Source organism: Oryzias latipes, chromosome 1, assembly GCF_002234675.1.
Source record: "Oryzias latipes chromosome 1, ASM223467v1".
Lineage (NCBI taxonomy): Eukaryota > Metazoa > Chordata > Actinopteri > Beloniformes > Adrianichthyidae > Oryzias > Oryzias latipes.
The window spans coordinates 8,933,281-8,955,168 of NC_019859.2; the positions used below are offsets into that span (position 1 = coordinate 8,933,281).

The following is a 21,888-nucleotide window of genomic DNA, read 5'->3' on the forward strand; positions in this document are numbered from 1 at the left end:
GAATCGTAAAGTTGCGCAGCGCCACCTTGTGTACAGGAGTATTTCTGTTTACATTAAGCGCCATCTAATGTCAGGGAAGGAAATTGCATGTTCGCTCGGCTCATCGTCAGCGAAAATCGCCTGGGTGTGAACACAAAAGACGTGGCGAAAAACGCTGGCGAATAACGCCTGGCGAATATTTGTCCCGGTGTGTACGGGCCTTTACAGTGAATCTTTCTCTCTCTGCCACTCTCTCTCTCTCTTTCTCAGTGGTCACACACACACACCTAAACACACACACACACACACACCCACACACACACAGCAGGCCCAGACAGGTGGAGGACAGAGTGTAGGTACCTAAAACATCAATTTTCACACTTCTATTAGCCCTGGGTCCAGTGGACCCGAACATCTTATACGTAATAGAAATGTGTTGGGGGGGTATACGGTGTGTGGTCATTAAAAATGTATTCTGATATATGTTCTTCACAGAAAATGAGCCAAGGCCAGTGAGTCTGACTTTAAAAAATTAATTAATTGTATCATTTTTCTTTTGATAAAAAATGAAAACGGGTCCCACAGACCCGAACACCACATAAGGGTTAAGTGAATAATTAGACTCACCTGTGGTTGAACGCCTAATAATTAGAATTTAGTGGTCTTAAGTTTGGCTTTCCTCCTAAGACTATGACTGGGGTGTTCTCATTTTTGCAATATGAGCTTGAATACATTTTTTAGGAAAATCTCTTTTTTGTCTGTGCATATTAGCAAATCTTATTTGCAATCAATGGCCCTCCTTTGCAGTTGTATTTTGTAGTGCAGTATTCCACATGAAATGTTGATTCTGAAAGGACACTAAAGGTATACTGACAAATATAGTGGGGTGTACTCATTTATGCTGAGCACTATGTGTATGTATGTATGTATGTATATATATATATATATATATATATATATATATATATATATATATATATATATATATATATATATATATATTAAACTAAGCTTTATGGCATTGAAAGTTTACGATTTAATGTGTTTGTTTTTGTTTGTTTTATAAAGACATAAATTAATTCAGTCAAGACTTCCATTTTAGAAGCAACATCATTGATCATATTTCACCTTTGATGCACTGAAAAGAGCATTTTCCTCTTTGTTTCAGGTTCAAATACAAAGACTCCCAAATATGTTTTTACAAACCCAGTTCAAGTTAGATTAAAAGTCTTTGTATGTAAATGCAGGCCAAAATTCTAAGTCTTCAAACTTCTAGTTAAGTTAAATATTTATTTTTATAACTTTTATTGAATCTATTTTAAAATCTCATGTAGAAACACAATAACAGCAGGTTGGTGTTTCTGTATTTTCATTACATGAGAACAGTAAAAAGAGCTTTTATTTTTGAGCCAAACATTTCTGTTCTTGAACTTGAGCAAATGCACATGGTTCATAATTTCTAGACCTCCAGTCCTTGAGGTTGGGTCTCAAATCAAAACCTGGATGCAACTCAAGAAAAGTTTCAAGCCCATGTCCCAACATCTGCCTCCAGGTGGCGCCCTTTCCCTCTCAGCCTTTGAGCACCTTCTCTTTTAGCAATTCCAGGATGACTTGTCTTTCTTGGCTCTCAAGCTCGAATCTCCGTTCTCTGTCTTTCCTTTCAGCTTCCAAGCGTGCTCTCTCCAGAGCAATTTTACCTGTAAGTTCAAGCATATTATAGGACACAGATATCAAAATATGAATAAAATGTGCACATTTGTAAGCAGATGACAGAGTTCTTTTACAAATTCAAAGATTCTTTCCTGTTTTTCCTTTTTTTGGAAGATTTTTCTGAAATTTATTCCCCTTCTCTGCTATTTGGAAACATCTACCAGTAAATAATACACAGATGTTTTCAAATTCAGATTTTCTAAAAGGAAAAAGAAAAATCTAAATTTGATGAACCTGTTAATTTCAACATAAAAGTGGATTCTAAAATCTCATGAAATGGCTTGTTAGGCATACTCCTCTGGATCTCCAGCTCCTCTCTGCGCAGAGTCAGCTCTTCCTCTCGGAGCCGCTGTTCGGCCTCGGAGCGTTTCTCCAGAAAGCTGAGAATCTCAGAGTAGGTCTGGCAGCAGCACTGGCAGGCCCTCTTGGCTGTGGGCGCCGCTGAAAGCTCTGTGATTTGCTCGCGCTCATCTTCAGGATCTGCAACCATCAAAATGTATCAAATCGTGAAAAATTTCCTAAAGACTGAATCTTTGTTGAAGCGTGTCCAAATCACCAGTAATTATTTATTGTCTACTAAATATTCGGAGTCTCATATGATGAACACATAAGAAGAACTGGGCCTTTTCTCTTGACCAAGCTTCATCCTGTTTAGTCTTGTCAACAGTTTTTACCAGCAGCAGGTGTTTGTGTGATGATGGGTTTGTCCTGTTCTGGTAAATGTAGCTCTTCTAGGGCACGATTTCTTCGTTCTTCTTCCTGAGGAAAACAGACAGTCAATTCTAAGTGACTTCACGATTTTAGCTTGTTTATTTATTGAGTACGGTATTTCTTCACATGTTGAAGTGATGATTGGATTAAATTAAGTTTATTATGAAAATTTTTTATGAAAATTAGCTGAGCCTCAGTCTCCATTCCCTGATTATGACTGAAAACTCATCAACCTTTATAATACGATCCGGAAAGGATCTTTCTGTATCTGACTAATGTATTGTATAAAGTGAACATTGTTCTCATCACCCAGCCATCTCTAGATGCATCGCCAGTTCTCAGTCAAAGATTTTCACATCTGCATGTCTGGTCTGCAATCCACAGGTGTCTCTGTTCCACAACTCAGCACAGAAATAAAAAAGACCAGGAATCTCAGACTGCTTTGCCGCTGACCTCAGCACATCTTAACTGGTAATGCATGCATGTTTTATTGTTTATTTTGTAGCAAGTCAGCAAATTTCACAATACAATGTTCATGCATATATGTGGAATCAAGTAAATGCATAATCAAAGAGCATAAAAATATATTGGAATCTCTGCTTACCTCCAAAAATTACATTATAATTTAGGCTACATTGCACCAGCAAGCAACACTTGCTGTGGCTCAGAACTGATTTGATGCTAACACTTGCAGATTGTTGAATTACCTTCCAGAGCAAATCAAATTAAATGCCATAAAGAAAGTGAATATTCCCACGTAGTTTTCCAAATACGTGCGGCCAGTGCTGAACTCTTTTCTTGGCCGCACAGACACAGAGGAAGCATTAAGTTTAGGATTACGGGTTAGGGTTAAGCTGCGTTCACACCGAACGCGATTCGTGCGGCAGAGGCGGCCACTTTCACTGTAAAGACAGTGGTAAAGACGGGATCTGAGGTCCAGCGATTCGAGTTGAACGACGGGTGCTGCGCAAAGGTCTGGCATCAGCGCGATTTGTGCGATATATTATCCGTCTGAACCAAACCCGTCCTGGCTACTGTTGGGCGAAGGCGGGTACACCCCGGACAGAGCCGTTTCAACTCCTGGGAGGCGAGTTAGCGGCCAGACAGATACCCACAGTTGCATGGGGGGCCAGCCTGCTCGGCCTCCTGAACTTTAGGATATTTTACTTATTTTCATTAAGGCAAAAAAAATAAAAATAAAGGTCCCCTGATTTAGTCTTGTTTTTTTTTTTTTACCCTCTCTAGTTAATGGGGGACAGCAAGCCTTCAAACTCGATCAGAGAGAGAACACAAATGCTGAGAACACATTTGGGACTTTAACTTTAGTTAAACATTAGTTAAAAAGTTTAATATTAAATACGTGTGGCCAACACCAAATCCATCCTTGGGCACACTTAAAATCTGGCACCTGCACTTGTACACGTTGAACGAGGCGGATTAGGGAACTTGCCCAATGTGCATCCACTCCTGTGACATCACAACGGATCATTAAATCAAACTGAGCATCTTTGAAGCAGTTTGATTGACAGCCATTTAAAGGAGAAATTCTCAGAAATGTAATAAATGAAATTATTTTTTTATTACTGCATTTGTTCTCTTTTATAAGACAAATAACAGAAGTACAAGTCAAAAACTCCAACAATATGTTTTCATTGAAGGGGGACTTTACTATTTTATGATCTGTGTGGTCACTCTACTCCTAACCACATGGTTTCAGTCAAAATCACATTAAAGTATAAGAACCAATTAAAGTCTTTGTTTTTCCAGAAAACAGCAGATCTGTTTGCAAACCTTTTATTAAAAATTGAAAACAGATATTTTTTGTCATTTATTCATGAGTAGCTTTAGCTGAATTTCACTCTTTATTGCAAGAATTTCACATTTTATGGACACAGCATATTTATTACTAAGTCAGATTTCTTGTATGTAATAAAGTATGTTTTGTTTGAGGCATAACATGTACTGTGTAATGTCTGTGTATGCAAGTTAAAGACTTGAAAAAAAGGCTTTTGCTATCACAGAAACAAACATACAAATATTGGATTAATTTGCGTTTTGTTGTAAGTTTGAGGTTCTGCGATTTACTGAAATTAACAACTTTTTTTTTACCTTTAACTTTAACCCATATAAATCTTTATTTTTGTATTATAAAAAGCTTCTCACTACAGATTCCTGTGAACAGATCAGTGGGTCTATACCTGTTTTGGAACAATCGGGAACAAAAACTTTTAACATATTTTTTTCTATTATTATTGACCTTTAATATACATACAATTATCTGCTCATTTCTCATAAATGTCTCCTCAATTTTCATCTTAAAACCCATCAAAATTCTTCATAAACTATTTAAAAAATATTGAAATGTGATTCTTTTTTCTACTTGATATAATAAATTTGGATCTATAACAGAAAAGTTAAAAACACCATTCAGACGTTGAAGACATTTCTTCTCTTATCCAGGAGATTTAGTGGATTTTCCGATTTGATTAAGCTTTAGATTGGAGACAAAATATCTTCAACTCAAAAAACAAAGTCCAGATGTCCATTTTTTAAAACTTTCTCTGCTTTATTCTGACTTCTTTTTATTGTCTACATGACAGTTTCACTCACTTGGTACTTGACAACCTCGCCGCTGGCTAGGAGCCCCTTCTCAGCCTCCAGCTCCAGAACCTCATGGAGCAGGTCCTCCTTTTGAGCGTATAACCTTTCTGTTCCAAACCTGGATTCAAACAGAACAATTTCTGAATGAAGATGGAATGTCTATGTGAAGTTCACCTAAACAAAAAAAAACTCCTATGGATGCTGACCTTTATTTGAAGCTGCTTTTAACACGCAGAAATGGTGTCATATTTACTTTATTTTTTTAATTTTAAAGAGAAATGATCATTGTTTTTTGTATTGAAAATCTTGAAAGAGTTTCTTGAAAGTGTCTTCATGATCACCTGGCTAAATCAGAACTTTCACCGACAGACGTTTTATGTGTTAACTTAGAAAACACGTTTTCCAAAATAACGCTGTACATTTGTACCATACAGACCTGCGCAGACTAGGATAGTCTTGTTTCTTGTAGTAGTCCAGCAGCAGCATAGTCCTCTCTCGACACCTCCGTGCGTCCACCTCAAAGTTTTCCTCCTGAAGGGCCGCCGTGATGATCTCCCCCACGCGGGCCCAGATCCGCCCTGAACTCATCAATGACATGTCATGTTATGATTTGGTCTTTAAGTAATTTTCTTCATGACACATGATTCTATTTAAGACATTTATTGCTCAAATTCCTATTACGATCATCTTTTGATCTATTGTGAAGATGTTCTCTTTGAATTATGACTGTTTTTAGCCAAAATTTAAAATAACCTGTTTCGTTTTTTGGGACTAAGTTTCTGCAGAGCAGCTGTAGTTCATTGGAAACTCGCCTCTGAGTTGCGACTGTTGGTGCGAAGTAAGCCTGCACCCACATCCCATCATCCATCCTTTTCTGCTAGCTTACGGCCTCTCCCCTCCCCAACCTAGAATTAGCTGCAAAACAAAAATGGCGAGCAATATCGGGGCCTTGCAGCCGTACAGTTTTGAGCCATTTACCACCTCGGACGAGGAAAACAAAGACCTACACGGATCTAGTCGGCTGCAAGTTGATGCATCAGAATAGGGCAGAGCTTGTGGCCCACTGATCGTATCAACTACAAGCTTTATAACTGGTAGTTTTTCATCTGCTCCTGATTTACCACAATATAAATAAATAAAATGCTCAGAAATGCAATTTTTTTTTTACACATGTCCTCCATCATCAGAAAAATGAAAACAAGAACACATTAATAACACCAAAAACATGACTTTCATTGGACTGGGTCTTTAAAGCTTAAAATGGGTTTACAGGCTTCTTGTAAAAATGACAAACCGGGTTCTTTGGAGGCGAAGGGGTTCTGGGCGATGACCTCTTGCAGGAGGATGATATCATGGCGGGCTGAGAAACGGACCTGCCGTTTTCTGGGTGTTGTAGAAGGGCAGGACATGGAAAAACCTGGTGGAATTTAAATAGATTTATTGTTTGTTTTTCCACAAAACTATGTGTTACCCCTACTGATCAATTACAATAGATGTCAAACACATAGATCTGTAGTGTGAACAAACTGCTGGTTGAAATGCAGCAGAGGCCTGTGCTGGTGACAGGAGGCGGACACATGGCAACTCCTGAAGAAACGGGGGGAGCAGCTGCAGCTACAGCAAGCAGAGCGGAGAGCCTGCAGGGTCTGCAGCAACTCAAATGCGTCACAGGAGGAGGAGGAGGAAGAGGAGGCCTTCTACAGGAGCTGCGAGGAGTTAAACTGCGCGCTGTGCGTGCAGGCAGGAATAGAACTCACCGTTGTTGATCGGCACTTCCACCACAACACGATCCATGCTTCCGTCATCCGGGAACTGCCTGACGCGCACGGCACACGTCCACTCACCAGTACAGGTTTCCCGCTGACGTGTAACCTAACTTGGCCAAGAATCTGCGGGGCACTCGCTCCTCGGAGCTGCGCTAACTCGGTGTGGCCAGAAGTGGGCGCCAGAGCGCCGCTGGAGACGACTGCTTTGGCTCCTCAGGCCCTCTTTCTGCAACACTTGTGAACGCATGACCTGAGGAGGATTTGTTTATTTTTCAAAGCCAAATAATGTGTAATAGTAGGCTAAACTTATATCTCCAGAGGATTGTTTGAATGCGTGAACAGAAATAAACAAATTCAAGCTTCAAGGCTCAAAGTTAAACTGACTCGTAACACTTTGAACACTTTTTTAAAATCATTTTTTTCTGTAAACCCCAAAAGGAAGGTGAAAGCATGCAACTATACAAGTCAATTATTGACTTTTAGGGACTCTGATTTTATTTTTTTATGTATTTATTTACTTCCGTCATTAGTGTGTAATAAAGGTTATTATTCATCCAGATGATGTTGCCTTAAAGTTGACTTATAGCAACCAAACCTATAATTGTCTTCCTTTGGCAGAAAGTGGCATTTTAAGGAAGTCCAGTTGCTATGACTCAACTTCAAGACTCCACCTTAAAATGGAAGTCTTTGGCCAAAAGACACTTTTCAGTTCCTCCACCAACTAAGACATTTAAAATGAAATTCATTTTGCCTTAAGACAATTTTGTCTTAAAATTGCAGTAATTCTTTTTTATTTTTTTAGTTTATTTTTTACAAATCCTGCAGCCATATAAGCATTTTGTGGCATTTTTCTCATGATGGAGGACATATATTTGAAAATGAAGCTTAAATTTTAATTTATTTAACCAAATTGTTGTGAATCAGGAACAGACAAAAAATGCTGTTTGAAAAGGCTTGTAGTTGTGACATAGAAGCTAGAATCAGCGGGCCACAAGCTCCATGCTCTGCTCCATTCTGATGCATCCACTTGTAGATAAAAGAGATCCATAAACGTCTTGGTTTTCCTCATTCCAGGAACGGATGCATAGCTTCAATATTGTTCGCCATTTTTGTTGCACTGCTAATGTTAGGCTGGGGATGTGAGGGGCTGTAAGCTAGTGGGAGAGAGTGTAAACCGATGGATGACAGGAAGTGGGGTTGAGCCTACTCCACACCAACAGTCCCGCCAACAACTCAGAGGCAAATGTCTGATAAACTTCTGCTGCAACACAGTTTTATTTTTGTTTTGTCTTTTTGGCTGAAAACGGCAAAATCATAATTAAAAGACCATTGGGAACGCTTTTACAATACATAAAATGATGTTCGGAGTGGGACTTTAAGTGCTAATGCTTAAATGCAATTCTGATCTTAATTTTCTCAATATATGATCACAAGAACATGTCAAAAATACCAAAAACATGATTTTCATTGGAGTTGGTCTTTAAATACTGAAGAGAAGGTTTTTCCCAAGTCAACAGTTTTTACTTCTGAACCTGAAAGACATTGTAAAGAAACAGTTCACCCCTAGAAATGCTTGGTTTGGGTTGTGTCCATAGTCTTTCACTACTCACTATATAGTGCACTATAAAGTGCACCATATAGTGCGTTCGCCATTTTGTGTTGCCGTCCAAATTTGCAATTCCAAAATCGAGCCCCCGATGTTGTGTGGTGAAACCTTTTCCTGTCATTTTTTGCATGCTTTTGTGTTGAAGTTTGTTTTTGATGGAGGAAGTCTTCTCTGATTTTTGTTTGCATGCTTTTATGGTGGAGTTGGTTTTTGTGTTTTGTGTTGTTTCACCCCATGAAGACTGAGTCCCAGATTGGACACCCAGGTGTGTCCAATCAGTAAGCTGATGGCCCCACCCATAAAGCTGCACTGGCAGCAGGAGAAAGGAGGAAGAGCAGCTGGTAGCTGTTGAAGGACACAGCACTGGAGCAAACTTTGTGGCTGGAGCTGCAGTCAGTGTAGGAGTCTTCTCCAGGACAGGAGTGCCACAGCGCGACGTACACTCATAGGCAGGGTGAGGAGCCCTGCCGGTGTGTGAGTATCCTCTACCCTTCCAGTGGCACTGTCACTCGGCATATAACCAGGTCTGTTTGCCCCACACAACTGAGACACTCGCAGGATCTATCTTCACTTTGCAGGTAGATGTTGGGAGGAACACCCCACCGCGCCTGCAAAGGGTGGACAAAGACAAGACTGTGGCTGATTGCAGGACCTGTCTCCCTGGTGTTTCATGGACTATTTCTTTTAATTATTTTAACAATGTTTTTATGAGGTCCCTCTTTAAAGTTCTTACTACCTTTTTTAAACATTTGGTCTTAGTTATTTAGGTTTTAACCGTTTGGGCTTTGTCGGTGTGGCTGCATGTTTTTATTGGATTAAATTATTGCAGTTTAAAAAACAATTGTTCCATGGATTTTCTGTGTGGCGCTCTTTCCCTGGTCCTGAATCTTTTGGGTGTAGCAATTTAACCGGACCCCCCCCCCCCCCCCCCCTATTTGGCAAAGGTGGGGCCCGACACCTAGAAATTGCCCAGAAGTCTTTGTGAGATCCAGAGTGCATCGACGCTTACTAGATCGGCGAATGTAGACCACAATGCATTGCGTCGTAACAATTTTTGCTAAAAAAAATTATATTTCTAATAAACCATCAACGTTATCTTCAGAAGACAGGGTATTCATAAATGTTGCAAAACACTCACATTAAATCAATGACGTCATATCTGCCGTTAAAAAAAAAAAGTTGTCAGCATGGTGTCCGAATTGATTTTAAAATCCAGGGCACTACATATTCCCGCACTAAAGTTTTCAAGTAGTTATGGATTTGGGGCGGGAATTCGCACACAGCCTTGGTTTCACTCGAGTTGAATCATTAACTCGATTCATACGTCTGCTTATTTATAAGTTCTCTTGCCTGAAAAGACCTCCAATCAAAAAACGAGCACAATTGAGGAAAACAACTAATTCTCTGGCTGTCAATGAGAAGTATGATCCACCCTGATTTTTTTTAAAAATACTCTGAGAATGTTTTAAACATACAACTACAGTAAAAGAACAATGGATGATACTTTGTTCTCCTCGACAGTCATGTTAAATAATTCTGTCATTTAGAAGCCTTTCTGCTAAAACAAGATGGCAGCTACCATAAAAGAACATCTGAAAAAAAAACTAAATGAAACTGACACAGGTGGACTAAAGATAGTCACAGATAAAACTCCATCCATGCAAGCCGCGATTATGCAGTAGAAGTCATCACCATGGTAATGCACGAAAAAAAAAAGGAAGCATGCAGGCTGAAGCTGCGTGTTTAGATGTCCGCGGACTGTTAATGAGCAAGGACACACAGTTCTGGACCTGCTGGGATCAAAAGACTTTTCCAGTCACGGCTTCAGGGAAGAGCGACGGTGCAAATACAAGGCGGACAAGACAGAGCTGACAGCCCAGAACACACACACCATGTCTGCTCTTCTACACTTCTGAAGCATCCATCGCCATCCATGTATGCACAATTTATGACCAATCATATCAACTATTAAACATAGTTATCAGGCAAAATAAATACAATTCAGAGTATTTTTGGTTCAAAAAAATAGATGCTTAAAAATGTTCATCACCTTGGTGCAATTTTTTTAAGAAAGGAAAGTTTTTAGTTTTAGGGTTAATTAAGACTATTTTAGATCATTTACAGGGATTCCTAACGACAGCTCTATTTTGTTTTTTGCAGACTTTGGAACTCTTTATTTTGAAAGCACAAAAAGCTCTACAAGAAGCTTTACTGGAAACATCCTCACAGTCATCATGAAGGATGATAGGAAGTTAGATGTATTGCACACATTGTTTTTCCAAGTCTTATTTCTCACTGTGCCTTCGAGAAAAAAATTTCACACCAGACACAAACTCAAATACTCACCAAAATTCGCGCGCCACCGAATTTGGGCATAGTGAACCCCCCACCTAAACAAACAACAAACAAAAAAAAAACTGTGATGTCCACTGTCCACTGTGGGAGAAACTATCATAAAAAAGGAAAGTGGCCAAAATCCCTTCTGGGGCGCAAAAAATTCTAAGTCCACAAACGAAACCAAAACACACGTGTCGGGGATATCCAAAGGAAGTTTTGAAGTTGTCATGGGATGAGCACATAGGCCTCCATCTGGGCAGCTTTTTCTGGGGGGGAAAAGTGATACATTTTGTGATTGTACACTTTTTTTTACTGGAGGTGAAAAGCAAACTTTCTTTTTTATTCTTTCAAAAGATCTTCACAAAATTTCACAAACATAGCACCAGCTAAGATCTACTATCACCACTAAAGTTTTGTTTACCTTTGACATCGGGAAGAAAGTGTCATGATGAATACAAAATGAAAAAAAAACATCACCTTTATTACAAGTTACAAAAATAAAATTGTGGGTGAGGTTTTGTATTTTAACGCAATCTATCACCTCCTGACTCGTTGAGCATCATTGGGAAGCTACTTGAGAAAAAAGGTTTACAAGCTGTAGATTTTCCTTAATGTGGCGAGCTCGCAAAAGTGATGTTCCCCTGCTACTTACACATTTTTAACCGGGATATTGAAAAATTCGAATACATGAATTGTGGGCTCAAGCTGAACAAAATGATGTAACACACAATATGAAAATATTAGGAATGTGGTTAACAAAAAAACCCGTTGCTAAAGAAATCCAAAAATGTACATAAACCTGTTTGTCTCCCCCAGGAGACCAAAAAATATAATAGTTGCTATAGAGATATAACCAATAGCAAAACCGCCATTTTGAAAACAGTATATATACATATTTTTAAATTGAATTTGTCACGTGCAGCTCTGACAAGGATGGCAGAGGAAGAATGAGGGGCGTGCAGCAGCGCTCAGCCAGTGAAGGGGGGGGGGGGGGGGGGTCAGAAGGGGGCGGCAAAGGTGAGGATTTAACCCTTGTGCTACCCTAGGGACTTTAACGTTGGGAGTTGGGTCATCTAGACCCAATAGGCAGTGCTCTGAACCTTTTTTCTTCAATGATTTGTGATCTTCACTGGTGTCCATGGATTACATGAAATCTTTCCACCTTTGTCATTGTGGGAATAACACGCCAATGTAAGGGTGGGGTCATTTAAGATAGCACAAGGGTTATTTAGCATAAAAGCTTATATATCAAAGACATTTCTTGAATTTTTTTCCCAACATAATTTCTTTAGTTTAAGTCCAAAACCTCTTTCAAAAGTTTACCTTTATGTATGTTTTATACTTACTTAAAAGGCTTAAATCATTAACAAGAATCCTGAAGTCTGACGTGCACATATGTCAGATGTCACCTCACAGAATCATCATTTTTAATCTCCCTTTTCTTGGCAGTTAGTGCCGATTAAAATAAAAGCTGCTTGCCAACAGTTGATCTCACCCACTTTGGACATGGTGACAGTGAGGATACTGAACACAAAGCCTGTCAGGTCTTATTTTGTCTCACTCAAAGTGTTTGGTGTTGATTTTTTCAGGTCAGTACTGTAAGCAGGTCCACCATCTCCTTTTTCTTCCACAGTCAGACCTTTGATGTGTGTGCAGAGCTGAATTTTCCCCCTCTGTTCCAATGAAAACTGTGATAGTAAATATTCCTGCAAACGCTTTGATGTAAAACAAAAAAAACACATTGGGACTGATGGGAATATTGCCATTTAATTAAAAACTGCTGTCTGTGCAGGTTCATTTGTGTTTTTCTCCTGCATTCCACTTCACAGGGGACTGCTGACTAATCGAAACGCACCCGGTAACCATGGTAACGCAGCGGTGACAGCTACTGTGCCTCTCATCACCATTGATTGTGTTCCTAGCACAAAGATGAGTGCAGGTGCCTGCAGGAATGCAGGAACTCACCATTGACCTGAGTTTCTCACATATTTACTCATATTCTTGTTTACAGAGCGAAAAGTGGGACTGATAGAAGATAAGTTCTTCACTTTTGCTTTCAGTAACTTGTCGTTTTTACCCTGACAATGGACACGTCTCCAAAACTTTGATGTATAGGTGATTTTTTCTTTATTGCCCCCATTTTTGAGCTTTTCAGTTGAGTTCTTTCAATGTTTTTCTCCCTCAATAAAATACAAACAAAGTGAAGAGCAGCTTTTTTATTCTCTATTCATTCAGAGAAACAACATTAAAAAATACATTTTCTATGGAAACAATCAGATGGCAGTTTGAAAGCAAAATAAAAGTGTCCAGTTAGGTAAAGTTAAACTCAGAGGATCTTTTGATCTGCTGTAAAAACATTTCCAGTGGTCTTTTAATTATGTATATGCCATTTTGAGGCATTTTTCATTTTCAAGAAAACAGTTTTAGTGGAGCAGCATTAGGGTTCATTTGAAATTCGCCTCTGAGTTGTGAGTGGGACTGTTGGCGCAGAGTAAGCCAACCCCCTTCCCATCATCCATCTGTTTACTCACAAGCATCTGCCAGATCACATAAGGAAAACAAAGACGTACACGGATCTAGTTGTCTATAAGTGGATTCATCAGAAGGAAGTAGAGCAGGGAGCTTGTGGCTTGCCGTAATAGCTTGTCACAGCTACAAGCTTTTTCCAATTGCCTATTTTCATCTGCTCCTGATTCACAATAAGTTGAATGAATAATAACTCCGAAATGCATTTTTAAGCTTAACTTTCTTTGTATATGTCCTCCATCATGAGAAAAATGCCATAAGAACATGTTAAAAACACCACAGTCATGATTGTGGGAGGCTCAGCTATCCGAAAATATTGCCTTTTTTTTAATCTCTCTGGAAAGGTGTTCCTACAGAACAAGCCCAAATCATTACCTCACACCACCGTGCCTGAGGGTCAGTATGCTTTCATTTAATTTATATTTTGTGTTGTTTTTTTTTAGTTGGAGCTGCATATTGGAGTCTCACCCCTCCATTTTTATTTTGTGAATATGGAAGTGGTTGAAAACCTAATATTTTCTGGAAACTTGATCTGCGAAAATGTTGTAAAATGAAAAAAAACTAACAAAAAACAATCAAATGCAGCTTCAGATGCAACATATTACATGCAGCTTCGATTTTTGCAGTCACAGACGGCACTTCAGTTTATTTCATGCTCAAGGATACATTAGCACATCAAGAGTGGTTGCTGAGTAAACCACAAACTAGTATAAAAAGAGCGAGGACAGAACTGAAAAGACTGCATTTATGTCAAGGACAACCAGAAGAAAGTATGAAGCATCAACAATCAGGAACAGAAACATTTACCATGTTGTGCTGAACATTAAAAAAACACTTCTATGTTTAAATTTGCTCAATTGCAGCTCTTAAAAAGAATCTAAAGTGAATTCAGAATGGAAACATGACAAAAATGACAGCAGCATATTATTTTCCAACCCATCTTCCTCTGGTTTGATAATCAAACCCATCCAAGTTACACAAGGTTGGTATGGCAACTATTCGTCTCTGCAACGCAAAGACCAGCAGCGTAGTTTAGGACGCCATTACATCAACGCATCCTCCAGCTTGTTCTGTTTCTGCACCGCCGTCTGATATAAGCTTAACCAACACCTGCTTCAAGTACGTATTAAGGCAATGAATATGGACAGTAAATAAACCAACACGTGTAGAAGTGTGAAACGATGAAGGGGAGATTTTTCTGGGTGGTCTCTTGATTTGGAGAGTCACCTTTGTGTTTTCATCCATTTCTTTTGTGCAAAGATCTGATTTAGAAACTTTTTAAACAAATTTTACTTGAGAAAACAAAAAATGTCGGATTAACCAAACCCTGAAAAACCCCGAATTTCTTCAAAACATCAAGAGTTGACAGTGAAGGAGAGTTTTGGATAATGAAGTCCTGCATCGTTCTTCACACACAGCCACTTTTCCAAAGGTCACATCCATTCAGATCTGAAGACAAACTGTGCATAACTTTGTGCAAACAGCTCTCCTCACTAATTAGTCTGATTAGTGTTATCTCCCTCCAGTTCATTATAAAGTTCCAGCCATGTTTAGACCGAGCCACTTTACTGCTGCCAAACAGCGACTTTCTAATGAGAAGCTGACAGAGAAACTGGTTAGAAATGTTATGAGATAATGATGGCGATTTATTGAAGTTACTGAGTTTGTGACTTTTGCTCCACTTTTTAAATCTTTCAAATCTGGTGAGGAAATACTATTTATAATATTTATAAACAGACATGTAAAGAAAATAAATCAATACATGAAAATGAAATACTGCAATGTTTTTCTTTTTAGTTTCCCCAAGACATTTTATCTGGTGTGTGACAGATCTGTCTGTTTCTCTGAAGAGTCCTTCATGGATGGAATCACCTAATCCCCTGTGAGATGCTGTGTGAGTGCTGGAGAGCCCTGCAGACACACTCTTAACTTTGTTACATGATGGAGCAGGTGAAGCCACAGCACTCCTTCAGGAGGGTGAGGCCCGTCTTGGTGTAAGGGTTTTGCTGAGTCCTGGCTGGAGCTCTTCTGGATGGACCAGCTGAAACACAGAACAGTTCCAGAGAGAGGAAAACTCAGCACAGAGGTTAGAATTACTGTTTTACTCCTCGGTGCTGTGGTGTTTTTACAAAGAAAGGCAATTTTATTCCCCCCAACTATTGTTTTTTTTTTTTTTTTAAAGTGATTTATTTACCACCAAATGTTTTCAGGGAAAATAACCATATTTTTTATGCATATTTATCCTCCCTCTATCTTTTTTTTAACCTATATTTTGTTTTCTTCATGAAGTGCACATTTTTGCTAAAATAAATAAATACCTGTTTTCTTCATGTTTCCTGGGAATTTAGACTTTAAAAAATCTGCCATTTCTTTATCTTCTTCTTTCTCCCTGTAAACATAGAGATTTGTCAGAAGTGGAGGTTTGTAAAGGATCCAGGCAAAAAAAAAAGAAAAAAGAAAAAATTAGAAAATTGAGAGTTGGTGGCAGAAGTCTGTCTTGATATTACAATTTAACAAAAGTAAACTCACTCTTCGGACCAGTCCTCAATTTGGAGGTACTGGTATGGACGTCTTTTCAAGTTTTTAAGTTTCTAATTTATGTTTTATTGGTATAAAACATTTACTGTGTGCTATTCTATTCTATTCTATTCTATTCTATTCTATTCTATTCTATTCTATTCTATTCTATTCTATTCTATTCTATTCTATTCTATTCTATTCTATTCTATTCTATTCTATTCGATTCTATTCTATTCTATTCATAAGGCAACAAATTGTTAGACTCGTATTTATTTAAGAGAAAAAAACCCAAAAATAGAAAGACTTGGTTAGTTGGAGTCTTTAACCTGATGCTGTGGCTTAGAAATACAACTGAACATAAATGAGGCAAAACATAAGAAAAACCAACAAAATTAAATCTAAGATGTTATTAAACCTCATAAGAATGATTTAAAAAAACAAACATGCGCCATCCTCATTTTATGCATAATCTTTAACATTTAATTAATTCAAGTTTTCTGCGGTTCTGTGTCTGCAATGTTATACGATTTGTCTAAATCTGCGATCTCATGCTGTGATTTTAAAGCCCACCTGAGTCGCTCAAACTCAACATCGTCCACCAGGAAATCTCTTGTTTCCACCAGCTTGTGGATCTGCTGCAGAAGTTCGTCTTCCCTCTGACGGTCTTCATTGGATTTGTCATTGTCTGGATCACAAACCACACGTGCTGTCATATTATGGGATACATTTGCTCTCCAGTCAGGAGTGTATGAAGGAAATCTACCTGGTATAGACACCAGTTTGTGAAGCTCCTTCTTCAGTCGAGTGATTTCTTTGCACAGCTGGATGTCATCCATCCTGCTCACACAAAACAAATATCAATATACAAACCTGGAGAGATGGATGACACCTTCAAACTTTCAATCAAAGAAGTATTCTTCTACTTGTATTAACTCTCCTGTAATTTTTTCTTCATTTTTGCAAAAGAAACTTTATTTTCCCATGAATGTCCTTAATACAGATTAAACTTTTTTTTCCACAAAAAATGAATTCAGCTTTTTTTCCGATGAACGTTCCAAAAACTTTTTTTCTACATTCCGTGTCTGACTTTGAAAGTTTGTCCTTCAAGCTGAAGCCCAGAGTGATGATGAAATTCTGATGGTTTTTCTGTTTTTTTTTCCGGACACTCCAATAATGTTTTAGTTATCAATCCTGAGAGCACCGGCAACTTTTTTATCTGCCTATCTCATCAAGAAATGCTTGAAAACAAACCTCCTCAACAAATTAAAGCAAAACTAGAATTTTTCAGCTGTGAACTGTATCAAATTTGCAGCTTTTTTTGGCAGCTTTTTTTCCTGAATGTAACCCTTGTGGTAACTTAGATGACCCCACCCTTACATAGACGTGTTATTCCTACCATGACAAAGGTGGATAAAGGTGGAAAGATTTCATGTAATCTATGGACACCAGTGAAGATCACAAATCATTGAAGAAAAAAGGTTCAGAGCACTGTTTAGTGGGTCTAGATGACCCAACTCTCAATGTTAAAGTGCTAAAGTGTAAGGATAGCACAAGGGTTAGAATAAGCAGACAGCAATTGCTCAAATCTCTAAGAAAAAACATTGTGTTGCTCCATAATCAACACTGCACATCATCAAACAGAAATCCAGCTGCTTGCAGCAACTTCTGTTGCTTCCTCACTCATCCTAAATGCTGGTTCTGCAGCAGTTGCAACTTGTTAAAAAAGCTGCAAATTAAATGTTTTACTACTTTTATTGGAATTTCCTGTGATTAAGAAAAACTTTGAATACCAGCAAAAAAATGTACAATTTTTCATAAAACCACATTTTCCAGAGCCCCATCTTTTCACATGGAAAAGCCACAAATTTCCTCTGTTGATACAAAAAGGAGTTAATTCAGTGTTGTGCAGTTGTTCGGAGATACCGAGGTTGAGAAATGTCCTCCACAGAGGACAAATTTGCTCTGCTGACATGTACCGGTAGTCAAGAGGATCTGGTGTGAGTCTTTCTCAAACTATTTAAAATACAGCTCAGTGACACTCTGGTTTAGCTAACAAGCTACAATCAAATGACTAATGGACTCACATGTATCTGAGCTCCGACTCCCTCCTGACCAGGATGTCCCGGATTCTCTCAATCTTGAAGAGCTCCCCCTCGATGTCATCCACAGTGATGGTGGAGTCTGCCATGGACACCACGTCCTCCTCTGACACAGAGTGTGAAGCACAGCGGACATGTGAGAGGCACGCCCTCTACACCATCTATACAATTATTAGCAATCACAAACATCACCAACCAACACACACAAATGTTAAATTTGATCGTAAAAAAAAAAACGCAGAAACAAATTAAGAGGGAAAAACTATAAACTTGTATCATTTAGGTTTATTTACAAGCGGGCAAAAATAATTTGTCAGGCGCAGATTTTGCAAGTTTACTTTTTTAAAGGTTTCATTTGAATAAGGGTGCAGAAAATAAATATTTGGTCAAATGCAAAAAATTACATCAATCCTATGTTATGTAACCCCAGCTGGTCCTCAGCAGGTTTGCACACACTACTATTTGGTCCATTCTTCCATGCAGATCTTCTCAAGAGCTGTGATGCAGTTGGGCTCTTGTTGGGAAACACAAACTTTCAACTTCCTGCACAGATTCTTGATTGAATTCATGTCCAGCGGCAAGGTCACTCTTGAACCTTGAAATGCTTTTACATGGCTGCTCCTTCGTTGGTGTTTTGGGGTGCAGCTCAGCTTTCTTACATCTCCAAAGACTACTGAAGGGTTCCATTTTAGTTTTATCTGACCACATACTCCCAATCCTTCTCTGGATCATCTAAATGGTCTCTGGAGAACTTTAGGCAGGTCTGGATTTGCTGGTTTAAGCGTTCTTTGGAGAACTGCAGGATTTAGTCAGTTACTAGTAGTAATTTCTGTTCCTGTGGTCCCAGCTCTCTTCAGCATTGACCTTCTATATTTCTCTTCTCTGTTCTGCTTTATTAAGTTGCTAATCGTTGTCCTGAGTTTCTCCCAACATTTAACCCTTGTGCTATCTTAGATGATCCCACCCTTACATTGATGTGTTCTCCCTACCATGACAAAGGTGGATAAAGGTGGAAAGATTTAATGTAATCCATGCACACCAGTGAAGATCACAAATCATTGAAGAAACAAGATTCAGCGCACTGTCTAGTGGGTCTAGATGACCCAACTCCCAACGTTAAAGTGCCTAGGATAGCACAAGGGAGCAGTTACACTTTTTAACATCAATATTTCAAGAGCCCTCCAATTGAAATCATTGAGTGATCAGCTGTGTGATCAACCACAAAGAACTGTTGAAAGCTGTCTACCAGAAGCAGTAAGCTTCTATGAAAGTGAGACACACTTTAAAATGTAAACATGAAGGACAATATCATCTGCAAATGAAGCAAATCTCACAGTAAAAACTAATAATGCAAAATGCTAAACTGACATTTTTTTCTTTTTTTTAATCAATGTAATTTAATTTAAAATTACTGCTAGGATCTTTGTTTTTGTACAACAAAGTTTGAAAAACTTGACATGCTTTGCTGAAAGGCAAAACATGAGTATAGAAAAAGACAAAAGGGAAATTAGTAATTACTGCTATTTCACAGCAGGGGAAGAAAAGAAACAATGAAAAAAAATTCAGTGAAAAGATTATGCAAATTTCATTTCCATCTACAATGAAAAGTTTAAAAACAAAGCTTTACTTTACTAATCACCATTAACACATTTTTTTATATACTTACTATTGTTTTTTTTTAACCCTTGTGCTATCTTATGGGGTCCATATGACCTCACTCCCAATCTTGCGCCTTAGAAAGCACAAGGGTTACCATGTTTTACTACACATTTTAGCTTTTTACTGTTCAATAGATAGTTATGATCAGGTTTTGGTCGTCATCAACAGCTTGTGTGGATGCTTTGGAATCTGTAATTTTTTATTATTATATATTTTTACCTTTTTTTCTATGAATTTAACAAACAAAACTTAATTGATTTAATCATATTTCAGAGTGCTGTGATGTTGGGTATCAATAAATATGGAAACATTGATGATAAATGCTTCCATAACATGTTTCCATCTCACAGATTTCCAACCTTTCATAAAAGGCTCTGGTTTGGAAGTGACCTTCAACACTATCAACTCCTGACACTCTTGGCACTTGCTGAAATTATTCCATTCCACGCTGAATGCAGTGATAACAGGCTGCAGACACAAAAACAGTCAGACCCCCAGCTCCACCGCTGACATTCATTTCAGGACTCGCCTGGTGCTTCTGTAGAGTTTTTTTTTTCCAGTCTAATGCAGGGGGAGCTTGAATTTGAGCAGGATCGAGAGAGCAGCTGCTCTAAAGTGACTCAGACGCGTGCTTTGTTGGGGCTTTACAGCTGCAGCATGACATACAGTGGAGAGATGATGGAATAAATAGACACATGTTCACAGAGACACTCTGTACTCAAAACAGGTTGACGTCAATATATCGTCAAGACAACCTTGATGCTTGAGAGGAGGAGCCACAACGCTACACGAAGCTCTGAAGTGTTTATGACAGAACTTTTTTTTTTTTTACTTAAAAGCAATGCAAACCTCATATGACTTACATTTCTACTTTTTAAGCATAATATATGCATGTCATGTGACTTTAGCATCATTTATGCAACTAATAAAACCAACTTTCAAAGATCTTTTAATGCTTGAGCTGCTTTTTGTTTTTTGTTTGGAATGCATGTCTCCATATGGGCACACAGGGTCCACGAATGAAAGGTTTACATTTCTGAGTTCAGTGTCTTTTTTTAATGCAAGCAAAAATATTCAAAACATTAAAAACATAAATCCTTGCCATAAAGATTATCCAAAGTAAGAGCTTTTCTATCAGCCAAATGAACTAAAAACAAAATGATTTGACACATCAGATCTTCCATCGCACCTGACCAGCATTCCAGATGTATAGATGCCTCACTGCAGAGACTCCAGAACAGGTCATTCTTCCAATGAGCGGTTATGACTCATCTCTCCGCCTTTCCAAAATAACCCCTCCTCAGCGCAGCTTTTCCTTACTTACACACTTGCAATTAGCACTTCTCTTCCTCTTCCATCCACACCCCTGAAGAGCTCCGTTCACACTTTATGTAGACTCAGACACGCTTTTTACTGTTCTGACACTTCGCTTTATAGCATGCAGTGGCAGGTCACCAAAACTCAAATGATTAGAGGATGAGTGAGGAAGAGTGTAGACATTCATTTGGTGTAATGTGACCACATAAAAACAACGCTGGGTTTCTTCATTTCTTTGCAATTGAAAAGTTCTTATTCAGAAATAAAAAAAAATAAAAAACAAGAAACTTCAGAAATTACAGATAATGGTGACTCATGCTCAGCAAATAAATAAAGCCATGAGGAAAAATCTTCTTTTAATTTAATTCTGACACACATGGATGGTATTAATCATGCAATGGAACACAAATATGTCAAACACACAGATGCTTGCAACAATGACACTTGAGGGACACCTGTGGATTCCTGACTCTGCTGCAGATTTTAAAATAATATTAAGTTCTCATTCCTTAAGTTAATTAATAAAAATCTCCAGTAAAATTATCAAAAAAACAAACAAAAAACAAGAATATCAAGGACTAGTAGTAGCAACCTACACTCGGGTGAATAAAAATTCTCATCACAAAGAGAATAAAAACTCTCCACCCGTGATCCACAGACCAGATGCTCCGCATTACCAGTGACACTAAGTGTGATATAAACATTGATCAGAGGGTTTGTTACATCCAGGTGAACAGTACACAGTATTTGCCAGATAACCTGCTCTGTTGGCGCGCCTGCTCCATTCGGTGTGCTCCAGTGAACCGTAGACGTGCAGGGAGCCTTCCTTCTCCATCGGCGCCACAGCGGCTCTCCGTTTGACGTTTCCTGCGGAAAAACGTTAAGCTCGGCGGGCAGAGGCGCTGCTGGAAGCTCGGCGCATCGGCGGTATGTCTCCAGCCTGCTGTGGAGCAAACGGCTCTGCTCGTGCGGTTCACGCATCCTCCCGCAGGTGTTGGAGCGCGTGCAGCCGCACACAGCAAGCAAAGCGCCTCGAGCCGCTCTGGCTTACTGGCAC

General features: G+C 38.8%; 2 protein-coding genes across 2 annotated transcripts; both read right to left on the minus strand.

The window, feature by feature from the left end:
- Positions 1–1,267: 1,267 nt before the first annotated feature.
- On the minus strand, positions 1,268–7,520 carry LOC101170399 (trichohyalin). The gene is made up of 7 exons (XM_004065677.4): positions 6,759–7,520; positions 6,296–6,418; positions 5,438–5,579; positions 5,011–5,119; positions 2,364–2,448; positions 1,984–2,169; positions 1,268–1,676 (listed from the first exon to the last, which is right to left on the minus strand). Exons 1-7 carry the CDS (start codon positions 6,793–6,795, stop codon positions 1,549–1,551), a joined length of 810 nt encoding a protein of 269 aa, XP_004065725.1. The 5' UTR covers positions 6,796–7,520; the 3' UTR covers positions 1,268–1,548.
- A 5,391-nt stretch (positions 7,521–12,911) lies between these two features.
- Positions 12,912–21,862, minus strand: LOC101175623 (uncharacterized protein C16orf45). Its single transcript, XM_011473797.3, has 6 exons — positions 21,591–21,862; positions 17,841–17,961; positions 16,520–16,593; positions 16,327–16,441; positions 15,555–15,625; positions 12,912–15,277 (listed from the first exon to the last, which is right to left on the minus strand). The coding sequence occupies exons 1-6, from the start codon at positions 21,664–21,666 to the stop codon at positions 15,171–15,173; spliced, it is 564 nt and encodes a 187-aa protein (XP_011472099.1). The 5' UTR covers positions 21,667–21,862; the 3' UTR covers positions 12,912–15,170.
- Between the last annotated feature and the right edge of the window lie 26 nt (positions 21,863–21,888).

What these genes read in the sequence shown, in the direction of transcription:
- LOC101170399 (XM_004065677.4), bottom strand. Translation starts at nt 6,795, where the DNA reads ATGGATCGTGTTGTGGTGGAAGTGCCGATCAACAACG. An exon ending in CTTCGCCTCCAAAGAACCCG is followed by an intron (nt 5,580 to 6,295) that starts GTTTGTCATTTT and finishes TGATGAGTTCAG; the next exon opens with GGCGGATCTGGGCCCGCGTG. An exon ending in GGAGCTGGAGATCCAGAGGA is followed by an intron (nt 1,677 to 1,983) that starts GTATGCCTAACA and finishes TTGAACTTACAG; the next exon opens with GTAAAATTGCTCTGGAGAGA.
- LOC101175623 (XM_011473797.3), bottom strand. Translation starts at nt 21,666, where the DNA reads ATGGAGAAGGAAGGCTCCCTGCACGTCTACGGTTCACTGGAGCACACC. An exon ending in CAAACTGGTGTCTATACCAG is followed by an intron (nt 16,442 to 16,519) that starts GTAGATTTCCTT and finishes TTTGTGATCCAG; the next exon opens with ACAATGACAAATCCAATGAA. An exon ending in AGGAAACATGAAGAAAACAG is followed by an intron (nt 15,278 to 15,554) that starts GTATTTATTTAT and finishes TCTGTGTTTCAG; the next exon opens with CTGGTCCATCCAGAAGAGCT.